We start from the raw sequence: 24,662 nt of genomic DNA on the forward strand, positions 1-24,662 counted from the left end.
ATACCGTGATACAGTAAACCAATCAGCACCCTATTTGTCCCTAAGAGGCTAAAGTTGTTGATATGCTGTACTCCTAGAATAGAATGTATTTAAAGCTTTAGTAGAAGTTGACTTAGTTTAACAAGAGTGAGGTAAAACCCATCCCTTTTCTTTACCGTCACAAAAAAAGATAAATCCATGGTCACAGTTTTCACTGACTTAAATGAAGCTGGAATACCACAGTATGTCCAGTACAGATGTATTTTGTAACACCAACAAGCTTGATTTAGGTCAGGTCTTCATAACTGAGCTTGAAATTATCTTGATGCCTTAATGCATGCTAGTTAAAGCATGTTATTCACTCAGATGAACTATAAAACCTGCAGTAACGTACACTATGTCCAGGCTGTGTCACTTAATCTTCCACACACCACCTGCCAATTGAAGATGTAACCGATGTGTAGCAGCTTTTTTTTAATTTTTTTTTATAAACACTGGCTGATGTGTTTGCATTTGACTGTGAAAACTTCAGTTTTGATGTTACGCCTATTAAAAATGAACAAGTAGTATCAGATTTGGACACATTTGTTTTTACATGTTTATTAAAGATTCAATTTTTATCAAATAAAGTCACAAATGAGAGAAAATGTTTGATAACAGGATGTTTTATTTCAATACGTGATACTCCATGGTTACTCTTTCGCCAAAGCTCCAAATTTGATATTTGCAAGACACTGAAAATACATTGGTTCATTTTTGGAAATTGTCCAGAGCAGGGGTTCCCCAAAAGTGTTGTCGTGTTGAAGATGACGTGGGACCATGTCCGAGGGAACTCTGAACGAAAGCGGTTTTCTTTTTGTGTGGATATGATTTAACAGAAGTAAACCATTGCCTGGGCTGTAGATGAAGAAATAATCACAGAGAAAGTGACACCTTTTGATTAAAATAGCAATTCCCAAGTCGTTCACATCAGTCCTCGATTCACAATGAGTAGAGACGTTAAGCCGAAGGACCCCTTGTCTGGAGAACCTCTCCTACCTGATTGGTTAAAATGATGATGTACATCTCCCTTTAAAAGTACATTATAACTACTGTATTTATTTATTTTTTGCCTCAAAGAAATATAAAATTGGTCAGGTGACAGACTCATAATAACGGAGTAGATTATTTTTCTTTTAATGGCTTAGATTATATAATTAAAAGTCCATAACCCCTGGAATGTTTTTGGGGGTCTGTGTGCTATTGAGCTATAAAATCTGGATTTGACAGTGATCAGATGCTCAGAATTGTTGCTTTAGTTTCACAGTAGCACCTAATGCATACACACACTTGCACATCCACACCACAGAAACTATCGAAATGAGCAAAATCTTAATAAAACCTTGAAATGAATTGATTACATGGTGATAATCCACTCATTAACAGCTGCTGTCTTTGCTAGATACAAGTAACTGCCAAATCAGAAAGTGGATGAGGAATACAAAATATATTGACAATAGATGGGATATAGCTCTAAAGGACAATCTAAATGTTAAGGGAGAAAGAACACTGAATGAAGACGTCGACCTGTAAATAAATCATGTGTAATCTGAAGAAGGTTTTTACCTCCATCTACACGTAATCGCCACATGGGAGATGTCATACTTAATTACCTAACATAGGCTTGTCTTTTCCCTCAGTTATCAGGTCTCAAATGTATGGACAATTTCTATGGGGAAAACCGACAGCCCCTGACCTATCAGAGTAGCATCTGAGACATGTAGCACCACCACAATCCAAAGACCTAATGTGGGAATTTAGCCTCCCAGTTAAGTGTCAAATGCTGCAGAATCCTTAATATGAGTCTGTTCCTGGGACTGTTGGAGCTCGTTAAGACACTTGATGCTCAGATCATGCATGCAAAAGTTTCCTTTTTGGCAGTTACCTGTAATATGTATGAGCATGAAATGTGTTTTCAACTAGATGATAGCCGTTTGTTAAATTTCTCAAGACGTCCATTCTTTACTTTTGATGATGATTCTGATTCTTTATTGATTGAAGGGTTGGGTTTTGTTTCAAGCTATGTTTGTTCTTCCTCTCTAACATTGAGACTGACGTTAGCAGTTAAAGAATTTAGATATTTTTGTAGATTGTGGACTGTACATCGGCAGCTTTTATGCAAGGTTACTATAGTACATTGATGTCTTATTTAGATCAGAAGTACATGTACACACTGTACATACATGTACATACTGTACAGTTGTACTGTTAATCACAACAATCCCTGATTGAGCTCAAAGCAGAGCGCAGAAGAATTTCTTCTCCCTGAAAGGGTTCTCTGAGGTGGGCACAGGGGTGATCAGGGGGTCGTCGCAGGAGTGTGCGTCGCAGTACGCCATCAGGTCGGCTGCTGCCTTTGATACCTGGAGATGAAGATGATCAGAATAAGGGCGACTAATAAACAAGATTACATTAGTTTTCAACCATTAGTTCATTACACAAAGTCAAAGTTAACCTTTGATTTCATTAATCTATCAGTCTCTGGATTTAGAGGCTGCATCACATTCAACTTTTGCGATGTTTTTACACATTGGAAACCCTCATCTCGGTTGTCTTCATATACTGAAGTATGTCTAGAATATCTTTGGTTGTACAGTACAGTATGTACTAACTTGTACTATTGTCCACTTTTTCGTTGTGCTGCAGGTAAAGCTGTTTAACTACAGAATATAAACATACCGGTGTATTCAGGATCATACAGATTTAGCTTAGTGTAAGTTTTAGCTTGCATATATAAGATGATGTGTTTTAGAGCACTATCTGTATGACCCTCACAAAGATCATTAGTGTATTGTCTTACAGCTCTAGTAATGATGGGTATAATCTCCCAGCTTTCATTTGGAACTTTGCTCTTTAGAATATCTTTTTCCCAGCATGGCAGCAGATGGCTAGAGCAAATGTATTACGTCCTTTGTTTCTGTCTGAGGTCCATGCATGTCATTATATACATGGTGAAGTCGTAATAATATTTCATAATAATGACACCAATTACAACCCCTCACCCAATCATTTTACAGTCTTAGGTTTTAAGCCTTACATTTCAGTGTCTTTCAGTGACAGCTCAAATTTGGCTAATGAAGACAACACTAATCAGTACATACATGTTTGGGTTTACATTTCTTTCAGTTTAAAAAAAAAAATAGAAATGAAGATATACAAATGAAAAGTCATAGAATACCTCTAGTTTTGCTTTATGGATTTCAATCTAAATATTTTAAAAGTTCACATTAAATTGCTAAATAGGTATTGGTTCTTAAAAAGTCTTGGAGTAAAGAGAAGGAAGCACCTAATCGTTCAAAACGTTTTCTCATGTCTCTCTCAGGGCAAAACCCTCAGCCCAATCTCCCCCTATAAAGTTATGCTTTGCCAGAGGTGACAGCAGCTGAATACTATCTCTAAAACATGATTTTATATATATATATATATATATATATGTATGTATTATTCAGTATGTTATATATAAGTTTGTCCCCTACTTTTCTTCTTTTTTTTTTTTTTTACACACTTATGGATAGTTCTTTTTTAAGAGGGCAATGTGCCACTGTAAGGTGTTTATGATGCCATTAGGAACATGACCGAAGCCAAAAACATTTGGAAACTGTCCAATGGAAAGCATTGACTTAAAGTGCATCTGTGCTGTCCTTTCAACTTTGATTTGAGGCTTTAAATGTACAAAAGAGGATCAACTGCAAAATCTAACCTTTACTTTTTTTAATCTGAGGGCAGGTTTGGCTTGTGCAGCTGCATCAATCATTGGAAACCAGTGTGGTAGTATTATTATGCTTTGTGTGGACATGTACTTACTGCAACATAGAAACAGATTCCAGTGTTGGGCAGTACAGTGTCTGGACTTTAGCTTTTTCAGAAAGTCAAATTAAGATAGGCAATGTTATTTAATCCACTGTATTGTTTTACTCATCAACTGCTTCTATTTCCCCCTTTGTATCGTGTTTTAGCACATTACACTATTATGATTCACATCAGTGTCGGGCTTGTCTTACCTTTATCCTGCAGAAACTAGCCTCTATCTTCAGTTGCTCCACCAGCTTCCTGGCTTGACCGACACTCATTGTACTGTTCACTGGGGTGTCTCCTTTCATCCTGGCCACAAACACAGCAACATTTAGGCTTCATGGTTTTGAATTGGATGGAAAAACATTCTGTAAATCTTTGCTTTTTTCTAATTGAAGTAGCTTCCATATAGCCCTGCTTCTTCAGAAATGATTGATCCATTAATCCTAGAAATACAATTAATCTCTTTGACTAAATGTATTCTACAAACAAATACAAATGTATAAATAATGTTCATAGGTTGCAATACGTTTAAATGTATATTTCCTTTTCACACACCTAGGGTTATTCATTGTTGGTAGAGTTTTAATACATGACTCTAAGGTGTTTAAATGAACTATATGTGTGAACTAAGTTTTAAGACAGAACATTATACAGCACTATGATGTCATATATGATGAAAGCTATGCTCAACAATTATAGTATTTATATCTTATTCATATATTTTGGCAGCTTTGGCTGCAAAGCAAGCAAGCATGAAACCGGTCAGTCTCCAACAATGGTATATTAATAAAAAAGTATAAATATCAGTCAACATTGTGTCGTAGAATTGGCACAGCTGCAACATTATGTCAAAGTACATGGGAACAAAAGCATATATATTTTATCAAATGTAAAAGAAACAAACTGGGCCAAATGGTCAGATTTATTCATCATGGCCCATAGATTCTCCCACTACAAGCAAGAATACAGTAACCATAGACAAATCAAATGTAGAATGAAATAGGCACTGAAGCAAATCAGACATGTATGAAATGATGAATAAATGTGCCTATGACTGAAGAAAATGTGGCACAGATGGAAAAGGAATCAAGCAAGATGGATTGTCAACAGGGGGAAAAAGCAGAGCAGCAAAAGAGCGAATCTATTTGAACCGTTCTGGACCTTTCTACATTGTCTTTTTCCTTCTATCCCCATCCACCCCCTTTTCTCCTTACCCGTATTATAGTCCTCCTCAGGTGCAGTCTTCCCCCCTCTTCTCTCTTATTTTCTCTCTTTTTCTGCCTCTCTGTGACCCTCTGTAAGCTTACGTTTGGTGGTTTCAGTGTAGCCGGACCCCACCCCTCACAGACAACAGCCTGGATGGTACCCTGCTCTGTACAGCCCAGTGCACTGCAATTCTGCCACAATGAGCACTAGATTTGTGGTGGATGGATAGGATCACCCCCTCGGCAGTGAGTGGTACCTGCTAGATGGAAGGAGAGGGAAGCCATTGGTGAAGGTTTTCTAATGAGGGCGGATCGTACCATTTTTGTGTTGGAAAAATTAGGGCCAACTGACATCTCTCAGGTTTCAAGCTCTGAGATGGAACAGGATGTCTATGTGGTTTGGTTTTGGTTTTTAGTGCTAAAAGATCATATACAGCTTGGGATGTGAATTTAAGAGGCCTGAATCATTACGTCTCTCTCTGCCTTTTGTGATGCCCACCCTCTCCTCTGTTGCTATGGGGACTGCTCCAGTCTGGTTTAGTGGTTTACATCACAGTTGAAATTGTAAAAATGTTCTGCTGGTATTTAAATGACTGTGCATGTGCTACACATGAAAGTAATGTCTGATTTCTCGCATACTAGAATAATGTAAAGAAAAAATGAAATGTCATGGACGGACGGGAAAGCAGAGTGGATGTATTTTTGTCAGTAGCCAGGCTCTTGCGATGCTTTTAGACCAAAGACTCTGTGGAGAGAAGAGCTTACACTACGCCCACAACAGCTCTTTCTAGGTCGTAACGCTGTCTGAATGAATAGCAATCATTTGTAGTTGTGTATATATAGAATAAAGATTATTTGACAAATGTACCTCCCATTAAACGTGATACATCTTCTACATCCTGGAGATTCCGAGGATACTCGTGCAGACGGTCGGGCTGGTAACCGGCAACACGCAAAAGTCTCGAAAACGGCACGACGCCATCTTTGCTAGGCTAGCGTTTGCTCGGCCTTAATGGCGCTATGATTGTGTCCCTCACTTGTCTTTTTCGGTGGTGACATCTCGTTTAGTTGTAATGTCTCTGGTAGCGATGAGGTAGTTTCGCGTTCTTGCTTATTTATCCTTCGTCCTTGCCGTCGTATGCCTAACTAGTTCACTCTGGGGCAAAACCATAGCCTGTATAACCTATGTACAAAACTACATATTGAAAGACATGTTTGAATGTACATTTGTAGCTTTGTGTTTGGTGGTAAGATTTATTGAGAACATTTTATACACTAAGTAACATTTCTTGTTCTGTTTTTTCTTTTGGGGAAATTCAACATAATTGTATAGTCAAATAACAAGAACAGCTTACTAAAATTACGAAGAGGTGTTTGGTTAAGTCCACAAAACAAACGTAAACTAGCTTATATAGTCCTTTTATAGTAGTAGTATCGCAATATTTTCCGTGGCAATACTGTATCGATATAATACACATATTCCAAGTATCGATCTTTTAATATGTATTGGTCAGTTTGTCTGCTTGACAATCCCATTCTGCAGCAATGAAATTGAAGTGAGAGGAACAAACAAAGAAATGTATCTTTTTAGATAAAACATGTTGACAAAGTTTCCTTTTGGGGACATCATTTGAAAATGGGAAATATTTGACTTTGGAAAAAAGGTAATAATATCGCAGAATATTGCAATATGTTTAAAATCGCAATAATATCGTATCGAGAGGCCTCTGGTGATTCCCACCCCTATTTTCTTGTAGATGGATTTAACTGATCTCAACACAGCATGCCAGTTCTTATAATCCAGTATATTGTTTATTAAAGTTGGTAGTTAACATTTCACTAAAAGATGAAAAAACATGTAATGTTTTTATGAATGTTAGAAGAGCAAATGAAAGGATAATCTTTTAGTAAATTGTAATGTAAGACGGTGAAGCTTTTGCAGCTTGGTGTAAACATCAGAGAACAAAGAGCTGCTCACACTCTGTGTCCTTATCTCAACATTTAGCTTTTTATTGTGTTGCATTGACTGATTTTAATCTTTATTATTACTCTGCCAGGGACTGCAGAGGAACTTCATGATAGCAGAGTGAACAGCAGTATATTTGGATTTATAAACTGAGGCTGCAGTTTAAGGACTCCATCTGCTGGATGATGCTGGCAGGTTTGACTGCATCCTTCACTTTGTGAAAACCACTTGTAACAACAAGCCTGCTCCTGAAAAAACAGTCAGGAGATATGTGAACCCCCAGCTTCTTTTGAGGTAAATATTCAAATCTAATTATCTTAATTGTAATAATAACTTGGTTTACAGAAACAGTAGACAGCAATAAATGATAGTACCATTTACAGAACAGTTAAGGGAGGTAATCCAGTATAAACCCATGTGACTCAAGTTGACCTCACCTTTTTCTGGAGAAAATGTCAATTCATAGTCAGAGATGAAATGTCTCATTCATTTTGTGAAATGTCAGCGTTAAGAAACAAGCTTTTTGGGGAAAATAAACAAGTGCCAAATTAAGTTTTTTTTTAATTCTTAATGATTAGGTCTTGATGTTTGGGCCAGATCAACTGATTAACAAGTTGCAAATCAGAGTGCTTTTTAAGTGACTTTTTACAAACCAGTTGCAGATGAAGTTGAGACAGAAAATCATGGATTTCAGAGCAAGTTGCACCTACAATAATTTGATCATGGTTCATAACCAAGGAGCTGAAATGTATCTCCAGCTGTAAGAGACTTTTTACTTTTATAGTAATATATATTGACATCCCACGTTAGTTAAACAGGAATCCAATAATACCAAATTATATTTAAAACATACTCAAAGTCCTGTTTATAAAATCTGTAACATAAACTGTAAAAGGTGTCCTACATCATCAAGTCTTTTTTTGTAGCACAGGTGTAAGTGATAACAAAAACAATAGCTCTGTTCCAATTGTGTCCCAAATGTATCCCGGTAAGATACACAATACTAAGGTTGTGCAGCCAATAATGTTAATTAATGTCACCTGTACTTTTCCTGTTATGATCTGTCAAATGTCTGCTGATAAAACAATAGTGAACAGGAGGCAGAATAACACAGGAAACAGAAACAAACATGGCTAGGACAACCTTGGGTTTGGCACAGCTTTTTCATATGGAGCAGTCTTGGCTGTATGTGTGCACTTGGTACGACATAGCAGTACTAATACTAGGGATGCACCGAATCCAGATTTTTGGGGTTTGGCCAAATACCGAATCCACTGGTTAAGATTCTGCCGAATCCCAAACCGAATACCGAATCCTACTCCCATCCTCAGTCCATTAACACAGTAAACACATTAATGAAGTAAACAAATGGTTAACACAAGTTTTTAGCTGTGACTGTCCTTCCCTTGCCGTACCTGAAGTTGCAGCATTTTGACTGCTGTCTGTAGATTCCTTCATGCACAACTCGTATTCTTTCGGATGTTTCATACGCAAATGTTTTAACAGCAGCGATGTTGTGTATTGTTTCGGGTCCTCGCCACCACGAGACAAATCGGCATTGCAAATTGAACACGTAGCTGGACTTGAATGGCCTTCTTTTGACTGAAAGTACTGCCAAACAACACTTTTTCTGCTCACGAGTTCCGTTTTCACTTTCTCACAGCCTACTGCATTGAGCGGTTCACCTACGTAAACACCTTCCCGTAATCAACGGCGCCGCGATTACATCGACCAGCGTAGTGCAAGCGTATATTTAAAATCCCAATATAATGGCCGAATCTGAAGCCGAATCCTGGATTCGGTGCATTCCTAACTAATACTGAATTGTTAAAAATCTGAAAACCCCTTTTGATTCAGAGCCTTAATATAGATGATATCATGCAATATTAATCATATTAATATTTACTAAAACCATACATATTCCACTGTTCATTTCACTTTGAGAAATAAGATCAGAAAACTCGTATCAATTTATCAGTTAACACTTAATTTAACCCCGTATTTAGCATTTATAGTCAGTACATAAACAATTACAATATGCTTTTAACTCACTATTATGTATCTTTAAGCAGCTGTAAAGTATTTATAAATGTATTTCTCAACAACTAGTTCATATTATGAAAAATCCAGCATATAAACATTTGATGAATGCTTAATAACAGAATACAACATAAGGGTAATCATACATAATGACATGTCAGGAGATGTAAACACATATGTGAACAGTTTCACAGAAACAAAATCTTAACTCACCGTCCACTTAGTAGATTTTCTGGAGCTTTTAACCGCATCGCACAGTCCTCTTCATGAAAGAGTTTGCTCTGTTGTCACAGTTAAAAGTTCTGGTAAAACCAAGTAAGTGAACCTTAAAAATGTAAGTCTTATCAATTGGTTATTGATACATTAATTCAACTACTTATGAATATGTTTTATTTAGCATTCCTTTCCTGTTAATACACAAGTTGTGGATGCTTCATAGGAAGGGTTATAGTTGTTGACCAATACATTAATAGCCAATTAAAATTATGTTATATATAATATATAATATATATTATATTATATTATGTTGTAATGACTGCAGAAAGGTAAATGCTATCCATTCTGTACATGCACAATATACAATAAATAGCCCTGTATCTCAGTTTCAAAATATAATGAGAGCACATAGAATAATAAACGATGATTTCTCCTGTGGCTGCTGTTTGAATAGCAGCTGTAGCCTACTATCCATGGTTTTCATGATTGTTTTTTAGGCCAATTTTTTTTCATGTATTCTTCTGCTGAGCAGATTGGTTTCAGGCAACACATCTACACTTGAAACCCAAATTTAAATCCAGCAGGGACTTGGCAGCATTGCTTGTAATTTGAGTTTTAATCCATGTGGAAAAAAAAATTATTGTCCTGGCACAAACTCTGAAAAACAGTGACAGCAGGTACAAACCAGTACATGACTGCAAGGGCTGTGTCTAAAACGCTCCCCAGATGGTCCACTAGACCTCCTGTTTCATCTCAGCAGGTCATGCTCTGGTGTAATTAGTGTGGGTGCATGACATCCAGTAAATCGGCCATTTAATAATATGCTGCCCTAATGATAATAATGTCATAGTTAAAAGTGTAAACAGTAAAGCAGATGAGCTGTGGAAACTTATTTATTAGGTACAAGATAAGTAAATCCTTTCCAAAATAAGAGTGCAAAATGGTTAATACATAAATCTAGCAATGTATGTTTAATTATCTAATATGCTATAAATATTACAATTAATTCTTACTCTTAATTGTTTCTTTTGACTTAATTAATAATTCTTAATTAGGTTGAACTAAATTAATGCCGTAGCACACTAGAGCCTTCAAGTGTGGAAACCTCAAAGCCTGAGTTTTCTCACTTGATTTCTCACTCACTTGATAAAAATAATTAAAAGCTTTAGTATGTGACTCAAATACAAATGTATACAGTTTGGTAAATACGACAGAGTTTAGTGACTAGAACGTCTCATAGAATAAATGGAAGTCATAATGAGACCTCAAAGCTCTCTTGTTATCCACCTGTGTAATGCTGTCAGATTATCATTGCTCTGTCAAACAAACTGCTGTTTCAAATCAAACTTGTGTGACCTGGTCAATGCATTGTTGACATTTTGATTTGAATCCATGCAGCATATTGCAGTGCAGTTCTCTACCTCGAGGTTGAGGTCAATAAATATTGAAACAATGTTGATTTTCATTTCCACCCATTTGGGCCATTGATTCCATGATTGGACCCAACAGCTAACAGACACTGAAAGGTTGGACGTGTTTCAAGCTCAACGGTAGCTGTGGTGTTGTTATGGAAGAACAAAATGCATGATTCATTATCTGTGGGACTCTGAGGGTTATTGTCTGATGATGACTAGGGGCTTTTAACAGCTGCTGCATCTCAATCATCTCCAGAATCAAACCACAGTCCATTATAATTACAGACACATTCCTTTTATATAAATGCAATGTAGTGAAGAAATAATTTACACCAGAGCAACGTTAGAGGTGACACCAGATTTGCTAGCAATTGGTATGTAGGTGTGTGCCAACAAAACATTACTATGGAAACATTCAGGATAATCTCCAATAAATATGTCAGAAATTGTTATATTGATTTAATTTGGAACATTGGGGCATGCATGCACTGGCAACATTATGATTTGTTTCATAATTAGATTGGTGCTGACAGATTTTCCTTTGCAAACCTATTTCCTATATACTACTAAATGGCTTTGTCTAATATGTTTTCGGGGAGATGTTATCACAGCATTTTGTGATAGCAGTTTCCTTGTCATGTCATAAAAAAGTCTCACTTGACGTTAGGCTATTTGCTGGGCTAACACTGCATATCTGCAGCTGATGGGAATGTTATTAGTTTAGCAAGTATTTGCTCTTAAACCGATATTGTTATGATTGTAGGAGCAAATTTAAACTTTTACCTGATGATGGCGCTATATGAAAAGTGAAGGGATCAACAAAGTTATTACAGTTCACCCTGAGGGGGGCAATGCCTCCAATAATAGCTGTTGAGACATTTCTCTTAAAACCACAAATATCAACCTTGTGGTTGCACCAGAGGAAAAGTCAAGGTAGGGACTTTTTGGGATCACCAAATTATATAGGGTTCATCATCTGAGGACCATAAATGTCCGTACAAACTTTTATGGCAATCCATCCAATAATTGTTGAGATATTTCCATCTGGACCAAAGTGGTGGATCGATATAGTGACATTACCGTCCCCGGAGCAACGCCCCTAGCATGGCTAAAAATGAAAATATGGATTAGCATTAAACAGGAAATCCTGAGATCAACGCTTGCACTCAGATTTGTCAAATTAGAGATCGAGGAGTCATTATGAAATACAAGCCTCGCCCTCACAGTTTAATACAGTAGTGCCCCACACTGCTCATGCTTGTTATTTTGCAGTAGTTATTGCCTGGCTGGCAATGAGTTTGTTTTAACCTCTCTTACTGATCGATCCGCCCCGGGTGCTCAATCACACAGCTGTGAATCCCAAACCAGCTCTTATGTAAGAATGAGCGAAGCAGATCTGGGTGGGGTGATCATCTGAATCATCAATTGCAACTGGCCGTTTGTATTGACGGTAATGTCACTGCTCAATACTTTCCAAATAGACACTGCTGACTTCATTCAGAGAGTGCTGGTGATCTGTCGGCAGCGTGAGCTTCAGCCTATCACGGTGCGTGTTTTTTTAGGATGTTTGAGTTCCCCAAAGCTTTCAGCACACTCACAGAAACAATCACAACAAATTCAAACAACAGACAGTCCCAAGAATGATCATTTTCTTTTTTTTTTATGAAAAGAGCCAGTTCCAGTGTGTTTACTAGAAATTAACATGGAGAACAACTTCACAATCCAGCCATCAGGTTTTGTACTGCACAATTTATGTTATGGTAACATTATCATATTCAGCTATAACCAACAAAAGAGAAGACAAGACGGCAAATGAATCACTTGATGAGAAAGCATCAGTCAATCTCACCAACACAAGAACCAGATTAATCAGAGTGAGTGCTAATCAAACATGTAAAAAATGGAAGAGAAAGTACATGTGCCTGAGTTTGTCCACTGAGCACCTCCTCAAACCTCTTTATGCAGCTAGTGCAACTGGTGTGTTGCACAACTGTTCTGCCTGGCTGGGAGTTTGACGTCATGCCAACACAGTATAGTCACATCTAAACCAATGATCATTTTCCATACACATCACTTTTCTTGTCATCTACATCCATGTAACTCCACGGGGTAGATGCTGCTGCTGCCTAAATCTTCTAAACTTCGTTCTTTTCTGGGAAGTCGTTGATGCATGAGAGGCCTGTTTATATTTGAGATAATATTCTTGACACTTTTCCGAAGCGTATTTACTCGACTTGACGTTTTGCATAAAATGTTCTGCTACAAGATTATTTATAGATGCATTTTTTGGGGGGGCTTATATGTCTGTGTTTGACTCTAGATTCCTAAAGTTTATATGGTCCACAGCCCATGTACGCTAAGAATATATTTTGTTTTATGAAGCGGTAAACTGTTTCATAAGTTAACTTTAGGTAGTTTACCTCAAAAGCAAACATATAAATACAAAAGTACCCTAATTCATCAGTGGATGTGGGTTTATAACTTTGTCTGTATTACTGACATTGTAATATACATCATTGTTGTTCAGTATTAATATTGTCAACCAATTCTATTTAAAAAATACTTGACATCACATCATGAGATCAACTACATATACAGTACATAGATGCTACTGAATTTAAACTGAATATTCTTTTGCCATTCACACCAAAGAATTGTCAAAAAAAAACAATCTGTCCAGCAGTTTTATCGTATTGAGTTAAAATCAACTAAAGTCTTGCAACTGAAACATATGCAGGCTGTGTTAAAATGTGCAGATTTGTATTGCAACAATGTTAATATGCACAGTAAAATTGAATAATTTAATACTTTTTTTTTATGTGTATGTTTTAAACAAGAAATAAGTGTGCACAGCCATGCTAGCAGGCTTAAGCACAGCGGTGCTTCGAGCTAAATGCTAATTTCAGCATCCTAACATAGTCACAGAGCAGGTATATGTTTAACATCTTAGTTTAGTGTGTTAGCATGCTAACATTTGCAAATAAGCACTTAAGTACAGCTGAGGGTCGTAGAAATGACATTAGCTTTGCAGGTATTTGGTCACAAACTAAAATATTGGATAAACAGACATTTTGACGTGTAGATTGTGCTACATAAAAGGTCAGGGGATTCAAGTTTTTACAAATCATCTTCTGGGGACCATGAACGTCTTTAACACATTTCATGGCAATCCGTCCAATAGTTGCTGATATATTTCATTCAGGACCAAAGTGGTGGACCAACCTACCAACCAACATGTCCATCCCTAGAGCCATGTTGCTTTAAGATTTTGAAATTATTTTTGAAATCTGTGTTTAATCCTGTGTTTATGTCTTTTTCATGAATGTGTTTGATTTCACTCAAATTGTGAATTAAAATATATACGCTGCACATGTCAACAAAGTATATTATACATCACAACATGTGATACAAATATCATGCATCTTGTCAAAATTTCAGTTACAGGATTAATGTTTTAACTCGACAGCTTTTAAGTCATTTTATCCTTGTATTTTTTTTCTCTCATAAATGCTGATGAAGGACAGAGATTAGTGTCAAATATTCCTATGGATGGAGATTTTCCCATATAACATAACTGAAGTCAATGATAAAACTATGACCCAACCTAGATGACACATTTTTCACAAGATTAACACAGTTGCAGAAAAAGCAACATCACAGTTTTATTGACCACAGTGAGCGATGAGTTGGGCTTGTAAAAATGCTTTACTGCTACATTTTACTTTCTCTGTCCTTTTTATCATGCATGTTAAAGGTGCTCTAAGCGATGTCACGTGTTTTTTAGGCTACAACATTTTTTGTCACATACAGCAAACATCTCCTCACTATCCGCTATCTGCCTGTCCACTGAACACACTGTAAAAAAACGCGGTCTCTGTAGACAGCCCAGGCTCCACAAATGGCAACAAAAACAAACTGGCCAACCTGCACCACGAAACATAACAAACAGTCTTCCAGCGTTCCAGCCAATAACCGACAAGAAGTATTTGGGGGTGGGGATTGGGGGGTTAGTGCGCGGGAAGGGAGGGAGAGGGGACGAGGAGGAGGGAGGGGCGAGCTAGCCTTGTTTTGTTTGAAAATACTTCAAACGTCAACAAGAAGTGACATCACCCAACATCGCTTAGAGCACCTTTAAGGAAGACCAACAGGAAAAGGCTACAGATCCTTCTGTTGTGCACACAGTCACTCTGAGATGAACACACTGCACCAAGGCAGCACAAGAATAAAGCCTGGATTGAATTGGAACAATGTAAGCGGACCTCCGTATTCAAGCCCACTTCATAACGGTCACCTTTAGCGGTATTCACCACTTTTTGTCAGCTGAATGTGACGTACAAAATAAATGTCTTTGTGATATAGCAGCATTGTATTAGTCACAGTGCACCTGAAAGAATCATGAAGAGTATAGTCCGTACATGAAGGTAAAAACAACGTCTTAATACAAGGACCAGTTACTACAATATGAAAATATTACATTTGATTAAGAGAAACAATCCATCATGAAAAGGAAGAGCATCACAGGTTAGATAACATGAGTTTTTGGGTCTCTGGAGGAGGATGGGCGGTGGGGTGAAATAGCACAGCATTACTATGATAGTCATACCTGAAGAGTTCTTACCCCCGTTATGAAGGAAGGAGGTGATCTGCTTTTTTCTTGAATCGTTTCATAATCATCATCAGTCCCATGAGTCATTATCCTTCAATTCAATATTAGGTACAGAAAAAAACACCTTTAAAAAAAAAAAAAAGACCAATATAGTACAAACAGGAATAATTAAGTCCCCACAAATAAGCAATGCACGGATATATAATGTTCTCAAAACCTTATCATACATACTGTAACAACTTTCCTCTTTTCAAGTGCGAAACGGAAGATTTCTTTTACACACACACACTGACACTCACAGAGACACTGGCCCTTCAGTTATATGAATTAAAGAGAAAATGTTCATTTTCTTTCCATGTATCTCTCGAGTACAAACGTCTGAGGTCAGCACTGACTCAAAGTCCATACAACCTGGAATGAAAGAAATTGCTTCAACAGCCATTTTGCATATAAAGTCTGTATAAAAATCAAGGAGCAATAGCAACAGGCCCTCTTCAAATATTAATAATACTACACACCTACTGGGAACTGGGCTGGAGAAACTGGAAGAGTGACAGCATGTTTGGTTGAAATCTCTCCAGCTGAAATAAAGGCAAAAGGTAAAAACAGGAATGTGGTATGTTGACCTGCGTTTACTGAAGTCTGATAACAGTGACACTGTAATACTGCAACGCAAAGCACGGCTCAAGATCCTTATTGTCACTGCAGAGTTGGAAGATGGCATTCTGTCCAAACAGCCTTTCTTACAAAACAAAGATTCATGAAAAAAAACTAAAAACTGTAAATACACAGATACAGTAAAAATGTATACCTTACATGATGAAGAAGTTTGTCTGTAGAACAATATATAGCCTATATCAAAGTCTTTTAGACAGAAAATAAATCCAACAAGCAAAATTCAGGATCATTTTACAAAGTCATATTTATAATGACAACACGACCAGATTACACTAAAGGCTAAACTGAAGGCATTTTGGTCTTAAAAACATGGAGGAGGGCATTTTGTTAAAAGCTAGAAAAGGGGCCACTGGAATTTAGATGAAATATTACAAGAATAAAAACAAATACTAACAGAGCTTGTGAACTCTTACCTCAGGTGTAAAAGTTTATATGCAGTTACGTTTAATCGGATTTTCATTTGTTGGTTTTTATGGATACAGAAACTGTACCTTCCCACTTGTCAAGTGAGCTTTAATCAGTAATATATGTGTGCGTATCTCTGGACTATCAGAGTGCCGGGGTGTCCCTGTCCTCGGTCTCAGATAAAAAAATAAAATAAAATAATAGGAGCAAAAGTCCTCTCTTACTACACCTGAATCTTTCTTTACAAGTATGTCATATTTTACACTGTTTAACAATGGAAATTATAATTTATTTTTCAAATGCGTACATCACAAATTATTGTATATATTAACAGCATGTTATCAAAAAATATGTATGGCATCAGTTTAGAAAATGTGCAAAATAATTCTCATCCTTACCTACCAGTTTAGAAAACATCACTTCTCCACTAATCACTGATTCTTCCCATACAGTAAATGAACTGATATAATATGGAGTCTTAACATGAAGCTATGATGCTTCAGAAAGCTGGATAGACTGCAGTTTGTATCACATTGTTTCACGCCTTTTACAGCCCCACATTTAAGTCTCGATCTGCACTGACTTTGCACATGTTAATTGATGTATGAGCCACAGTTTATATTAAGAAGATACTTCTCGTTTTTTGTATTTTGCCATGTTTAGTGATGTTTTGTTTTAACCTTAAACCAGAAGACTGACTGTGCAGATTGTCTGTACAGTACCTATAACGGTTAATTGAATGTGTATTGAATAGGACTCAGGCCTCGACCTTAACAATACAGTGGAAGAGTTCACAGTGAATCATTCTTTTCTAACCAAACCAACGCCTTCATAATAAAAGTCATGCATAGTCATGAGGGACACAGTAAAGTTCAGTAAAGACAATAAGGTAAAGGAACAGTTAGGGAGTAACAGACATCAATCAATAAGCTACCAGACATCATCATCATCTCTAAAAACAGTGATGTTGTTTTACTCCTTCATGAATATATTAAAATAACTAAATATAAAGTAGATTTGGCTTTAAGAGTGTTCATGACTTAGGTAAGATAGTGAAACTATACAATTTTTCATTTTTGTTTTTGGTTGTCAGTCCCTTTCTGGTACTGTGGGAAATAACACTGTCGCAGGATGTTAAATCAAAACTCAAAAATCAAGGGTTTCAAAATAGTTTCAAACAGTTTTTTCACCATAACACATATTGGCTCTATGTTCCCGACCAGACAGGTTAATGTTGCCTCTTTACTTTTACTGCGTTGTCTCCAATAAATGTCACTGCCATGTGCTTTTTATATTTAGAGAAATATCTGTTTCATGTTAAACACCAAACAAGATTTTTTTTTCCGCCATAAGAAAAGAAATTCAAATAATGCATTTCTCTTATGAATTCACCACAAAATAAATAGTGCACAGTTGGAGAAGGTCTGTTGTTTTAAAGCACATCATTACAGCAGGACAATACTTGCCAACCCACACCTTCGGTCAGATATACTGTAAATCATAAATGTGCATAAAGAAATCTCTGAAAGCACTGATGTGGTTTCAGCTCTGCAGTAAATGTGTTTATAATTAGCTTATTTCAGTGTATTAACCTGCATAATGAAGTGTAGTTTTTATTCACACACATTAACACTGTGTTATATTGTCACTCCAACCCTGTGAGTGCACAGCATTATTTTAGTCTAGCAATACTTTTTATTTGCTAATATACAGGCCGCTTCACTGAAATAAATCCATTCTAAAGGCCCTGACACACCAACCTGACAATCGGCCGTCGGACAGTCTGGCGAGGTCGGTGACTCGAGTGTTGGGTGTGTTCCGTGCCGTCGTCTGTCAGAGGAGCTGTCGGCCTTCATTTTGGCCGACCTGACTTGCTGGGTCGGAGGGCGGGCAGTCGGACTCAATGACCAATGTGATTGGTGGAGTGCTAACCCGGAAATAATGAGCGGGATGCGTGACGAACGCCTCTCAAAATCTGACGAAAATCTTTTAAACTGACCTTTGTCGATCTGAAATGAAGACAGATTCAGCAACTGGATGGCCTATTTCTCCCTTAAAATGTTTTCAGAAACACGTTTCAGAGAACTATTTTCGTAAAATACGAGATCGTATTTCGAACAAGCCGCCATTATCGGTCAGCTGGAGAAGCCAGACCCACATGACACGTTGTCATTTCCGGTTAAAAAATGTTGTATTATGTCTCGCGCACTCGCAGAATGTACGCTCAAGACTGCGTCGCTTCGGTGTGTTCCAAGGCAATTTTTGGACCTTGGGGAGCCGACTGATCAGTCCGACTGCTTTTACTGCCGACAGTCAGCCGTCGGGTTGGTGTGTCAGGGCCTTTACACATTTCCATGAGATGTTTGTCCCTTTTGTGGTTTTCCAGATTAATGCTACTCACGTCCCTGCTCGGTCCGCGTTACTCTATTGCACAGTTTACAAATAGGAAAAACCCATATACATGATAATATTAACCAAATACAGTGACTGAGGTCTGTGTAAAGAAATTCTTCTCAACCTTGTAACCTAGTTCAGTTAGTGATAAGACACAAAAGCATGGGAAGTAAAGTGCATTGTAATAGCCTGTGTGTTGCTACATGTGGTGGAAACATCAGAGTGGTGTTGTAGAGGAAGTAGGGCCAGTAAACCTTTTCAATGTTTGTGTACCTGTTCTGCATGCATTAATGATTAATGGCAACAAAGTCATTGTATTTCTGTGTGAATGTAAACACTGGGAACAAAAAGGAAGAGGCATCAAAAAAAGAAATGAGATATCTGAGAGCGATGTTACGTCTATAGAAAATATTGGCACATCATCTTATAAACAGTACGCTGGATGATAATCATGTTGTCTAAGAGTTACTACTTAAACAAATGAAGCATCCAGTCTTTTGTCTCATGTTTCACAGTATTAGAAGTGCACTAATTGCCAAACACACCACCATTTTCCAACTGTAATAGCTCTCATCATGTCTCTCTTCTACAATGTGCTGCACTCTTTCTGTGTCGCTCATGAATGCCACTATAATCTCTTCTTTACTTGCAGTAACACACACTCCTGACCCCTGACCTTCCTCACACCTGCGTCTCCACGCCGCTCAGTTTAGGCATCAGGATACGTGGAGTCACCCCGGAGTTGAGGTCCCTCTCAAACTCCAAAAGTTGGCCCATGAAGTTTAGATTCGGGGACACTACTGGACGACGGCTCCGCACGTATTTGTAGGCATCCGTCATTGTCATGAGGGTGTGCTTCATAAGGTACGCGATGACAATGGTTGCAGAACGGGACACGCCTGCCTGGCAGTGTACCAACACTCCCTGTCCACTTTGATATGCCTCCTCTGTGGATGAGAACAACAAAACAGATGAGCTCAATTTTCTGAATTAAGTGAGTAAAAACTGGCTTAAAGGTCCCATATTATGCTCATTTTCAAATTCGTACTTGTATTTTAGGTTACTACTAAAACATGTTTACATGCTTTAATGTTCAAAAAACACTTTATTTTTCTCCTACTGTCTGTCTGAATATACCTGTCTGAAATGCTCCGTGTTAGTGTCTACCGCTTTAAGCCCTCCTCCCTCTCTGCTCTGATTGGTCAGTGTTTCCAGGTCTTGATAATAAAAGCTGATAATGTTGCATTCTTTTTCTTTTCTTGACTTGAAATCATCACTGAAAAAAAAAACAACCTCACAAGTACAACAATATATCAGAGGTGGGAGTCTCACCAATGAACTCAAAAACCTCCTCAAAGTATTGTCGAAGGTTTTGCTTGCTGTTATCAGTGGCTGGCAGCCTTTTGTAGCGAAGTCCAGAGTTGACGTGGTAGAGGGGCAGGTGTGTGGTCACGTTAACCACGTAGCCGATGTTGAGGCGCAGCAGCAGGTCCAGGTCCTGGGCGTCTCTCTCGTTCCCCAGAAACAGGAAGGGCAGGATGGGACTGATCACGGCGTTCTCCGCATCGGGAGTCATCGCGGTCTCATCGGACAGAGAAGCTGGCAAAGAAGACGAGAGCGGCAGAGAAAGGTGCACTGGAAGAAGACGAGACGGAGAAAAACTTTGTTTAACATTGTCTGCAGTCTGTGCAAACCAATTAGCTGTATTTACTGGCTATAAAAGAGGTCTGGCCGTTAGCACTTTGATTTGAGTTGACATCTGCAGCATATAAGGGAAAAATACTGCTGAATGACATTCAACCCAATATGACCCAATTTTATGTAAGTGATTGCAGTGGAAAATGAGTTACTTCACAGATATTATGTCTATGTTACCACTTGAGTGAATTGCAAGATATTCTTACTTCTGCTGTTCTCCTCATCTTGCTCTCTGTTAAGGGAGTTGAGGGCCAGGTGAAGGGACTGAGCCGACGGCAGGGAATGTCCTCCCTCCCTGTCTCTCTGCCAAGGTTTGGGTTTGATGAGTGTGCCAGGGGCGGACGGTGGAGGCGAAAACGACACAGGTGACGGTGGAGAGGCAGAGCTGGGAGAGGGGGAGCGTGGATATGCTGCATCTCCGTCTTGCTCAATTCCTACATCTTCGGCTTTATTCAAGAGCCTCTTCAGCGAGCTCCGGCCATCGTCGTACCCAGATCCTGACCTGCGGCCCATAAAATCAAAGGCAGCCATTTTTCCCTGCTGAAGCCGGCGCCGGCCAGCACGGTCTGTTAGCTGAGACTGTGCATATTCCTGGAGGTTTTGACAGTCCAGGAGGGCAAGGCCTGTTCCGTTACTGCCATTTTGGGCCGGGGTTGAACAGGTCTTCCCGACTCCTACTCCCATCCCGGCACAGTGATTCTTTTGGGCTTTCGAATGGGTCATCTTCTTGGCCAGTTCTTCAGGCCAGATAGTACGCACGCTGTAGTCATCATCATCGGCTTGGAACATACCCATCGAATGAGCTGCTCCGATGCCTCTTCCAGGGGGTTTGTCTCTGCGAGGGTTAAATGTCACTACTATGGGGTCGCTGCTGCAGTAGCTGCAGGTGGAGCTGCCTGTCTGAGAGGCTTTGGGGATGCAGCCTGTGACGCAGCTCTGTATCGCCCGTAGAGGGGCCGAGGATGACAGCGGGGTACAGGGCAGGCATCCCCCCACCAGTTTTTTACGAAGGATAGCAGGACTCTCAAAGTTTCCGGCCTCGCCAGAGCAGGAGGCACAGCGGAGAGGTTTGAACAGGGTTGCTCGGCAGTCAGACACAGTACTGTTAGAAGAGGAGGTGTTGGAGGTGGAGGCGGTGGAGAGACACCCACCCAGATTTCTTAGGCCCATTTCCTTGCCTCCTCTCTTCACTGCTCCGACATTATGAACACAAGAAAACGAGGTGGAAGAGCTTCCTCCACCTTCTTGGCAGCTGGCAGGGTGCCCCTTACACCCTCTGCATCTTACCAACCTCCAGCAGCCACAACTGAATGGGTGGGTGCAGTCAATGGTGCAGGTATGGTCAGGGCTGGGAAACCCTCCAGCCTGGGAGGAGCCGGGGGACAGGGGTAGACCATGAAGAGTGTGAGGGTGGAGATCCCTGGTGCGGGACGGGTGCGGCTGGCTGAGTTGCTGAAATGAGACTGGGACATGGGTGGGCTGGGAAGGAGGGGATGATGGATAGTGGGAGTTTAGTATGGAGGCATGGGGCACAGGGACAGAGTTTTGGTGGTAGGGCAGACTGTGACTATTTTGGCTTTGATGGACAGTTCCCAGTTTGGAATTGTTATTGCGACCTATAGAGGGAAATTCCTGGTCGCATCTGTTAAGAAAACTAGTGTTTTCCTTTTCACTCCTGAACTTATGCTGCTGCGCCTGAGCTGGAACAAATTGTAGGCCACCTTTGGGGGAAGATGACAGCTGAATATGGCGACTTCGCTGTGACTTGTGTTCAACACCACTTGGCCTCCCTGCAGTTCCACTTCTTCTCTCACATTGCCCTTGATCCAACTGTGAAGAGGCACATTTCCCTCTGCCACCCTTTACACTTCCACTGCGCCCTAAGGAGTTGCTGATTCCTCTTCCCCGTCCTCCTTTGTCCACCGTCACCCGGATATCAATAGTATGTGTGTGGGACGGCAGCCGTGGGCCGAGAGTTACTGTGCCATTGCTATGGCAGTGGCTAGGAATGTGTCCGACACCTGCTGGGATGACAGGCTGGTCGCTCTTGAATTTCTGCACACGAGAGGATCTGCGCTTGCATTCCAGAGTCAGAGATTTACAGGAGGGTGGATAGAAATGGGACTGCGAAGGGTGGAAATGAGGAGGGTGTCCATTGGCAGAGGCTGATATTTGAGAGGAGTGCTGCTGGATGGTTTGTGGGGAAGCCTCACACAGGGCTACGTTTTTAGGGCGCTGAATGACCACTATGCGCTCATCAAGAGGGAGGGGAGGCATCTGGGTTCATGCAAAGCTGTCCAATGAGCAGGGAGAGAGAGACAGAAAGAGAGTAGTTATGAAATGAATTTCACAAACACTGGAAATGTGGGGCGCACTTTACTTTCCATCAGTTTAGACACAAACAGCACATGCTGATGCAAAAGTATGAACATTGCCTTGCAGCTATGGAATATTTATGATACAGTGCTGATATATTGTATATAATGATATAGTACATTACAATATTTTGAAATTCAATTTAAAAAGAATAAAGGTAAACTATTTGTGAAATGTAAAGTAAAACCCCAAACACATGTTGACAACAACAATGTTTTGTATGTTTTGCGTGTTTTTGTAAGTCATGTCTAAGGCATCTTTTGCAAAACACACACAGAACAAATACAAAACCAACAATGTTGCATCTCAGTTTTGACCATTAACATGTCACACATTTCCTTTCACATTTTCTGCAAATGAAAGGAGTAACCCCACTGAGGTGCATGTTTGTAGTGATTATGTTTACCAAACCCATTTCAACATGCACATCACAGTCTTTTACCTGCTTATACCAGGGCCACTTGCCAGGCATTTAATGCTCATCTATATTTGTAGGACTTTGACATTTAAATTTGAACCTCTTTTCCTAGTAATATCATTACTATCAGGGCATACAATCCACAGGTGCAAGAGTGTGTACCTGTTTGCTGTTAGCAGCAAATAATCTCAGTTAATCCTAATGGCAGTGAGGCTTCTTAAAAGCTCTGTGACAAAAGCTGCATCAAATGAGCTGGAACAACCTTCATCTCTCTGATGGGTCCTCATTCTTAACAAGATGCATTCAGTCACATGAAAAGCCAAGCTAAGTCATGGCTGATAAGAAAAATAGCTAAATATACTGTAAAACTGCTGTGTATGTTTACTGCTCTTGATGTAGAGGTTTACAACAAGCCCATGTATGTGAATGCTTCTGTGATGTGTACATGTATGTTTATGCAATACTTAAAATTGACAAAAATCGGCTGTCTTTGTACTGAAAGATAATACAGTGACTCTCAAAAATGAGCTAATGGCTCAGTGGGATTCTTTACTTTAAATGTTTAATGCTGAAGAGCCATGCGAATATACCTGAAATGAAACACTTCCTGCTCCCAGCCATCTGTCCTGCCTCTGGAATAAACTAAATTAACCAAGTCCTTTGGGCCAATTAGAAATTAGCATTTGTCAAGGCCATGGCATAAACAGAAGGTCACCACGTACACAACAAAAGAACTCAGCTGGAGAGAAAGTGTTCTCACCATGACCCAGCAAAAAGAGATCAACTGAATGTAGTTTATAAATATGCACTTTTTAATAAACTACATATCGAATTTATATTTGTATCATTAAATCGCCTTTTTGATCAATGTGAATAATAGCAGGCTGGTACAGTTACTACAGGACTTTAGACTTTACATTTTTATATTAATTCGGTACATTCATTATAAGGCTGCTCCAAACCAATGATTGTGGTTAAAATAAAAATCCACCCTTTGATGCACACACTGTTAAATACAATCAATATGAGATGTTCAGTGCAGCCAGGAGTTGTTTTGGTTGAGTAAGGGTTAGGGTTACTTTAATTTAGTTTGTGCCACACTAGCGGCATGGCTGTAGGGGTACAGGTCGATTGGGAGGACGTTACATGCATGCTAACACACAAAACTAAGATAATAAACATTAAACTAAACATCAGCATCATAGCATTTCCATTGTGAGCATGTTAGCATGCTGACTTTAGCTTTCAGCTCCAAGCGCAGCCTAAATACAGACTTATAGAGCTGCTAGCATGGCTGTAGACTCTTTTAAACAGTTTACATTACAAAACATATTTTGTCATGTGCTCCTAGTGATATCCAACATTGGGATGGAGGCAGAAATTTCATGTAAAACACATTTATCTGCATGACTAGATACCACTAGGGTAAGTG

General features: G+C 39.2%; 1 protein-coding gene across 1 annotated transcript; it reads right to left on the reverse strand.

The window, feature by feature from the left end:
• Positions 1-1,823: 1,823 nt before the first annotated feature.
• LOC144528271 (uncharacterized) lies at positions 1,824-22,713 on the reverse strand. The gene is made up of 6 exons (XM_078266758.1): positions 20,643-22,713; positions 20,071-20,373; positions 19,426-19,685; positions 11,610-11,689; positions 4,020-4,119; positions 1,824-2,381 (listed from the first exon to the last, which is right to left on the reverse strand). Exons 1-6 carry the CDS (start codon positions 22,711-22,713, stop codon positions 2,253-2,255), a joined length of 2,943 nt encoding a protein of 980 aa, XP_078122884.1. The 3' UTR covers positions 1,824-2,252.
• Between the last annotated feature and the right edge of the window lie 1,949 nt (positions 22,714-24,662).

The sequence above is a fragment of the Sander vitreus genome, chromosome 13 (genome assembly GCF_031162955.1).
Source record: "Sander vitreus isolate 19-12246 chromosome 13, sanVit1, whole genome shotgun sequence".
NCBI classification, from domain to species: Eukaryota; Metazoa; Chordata; class Actinopteri; order Perciformes; family Percidae; genus Sander; species Sander vitreus.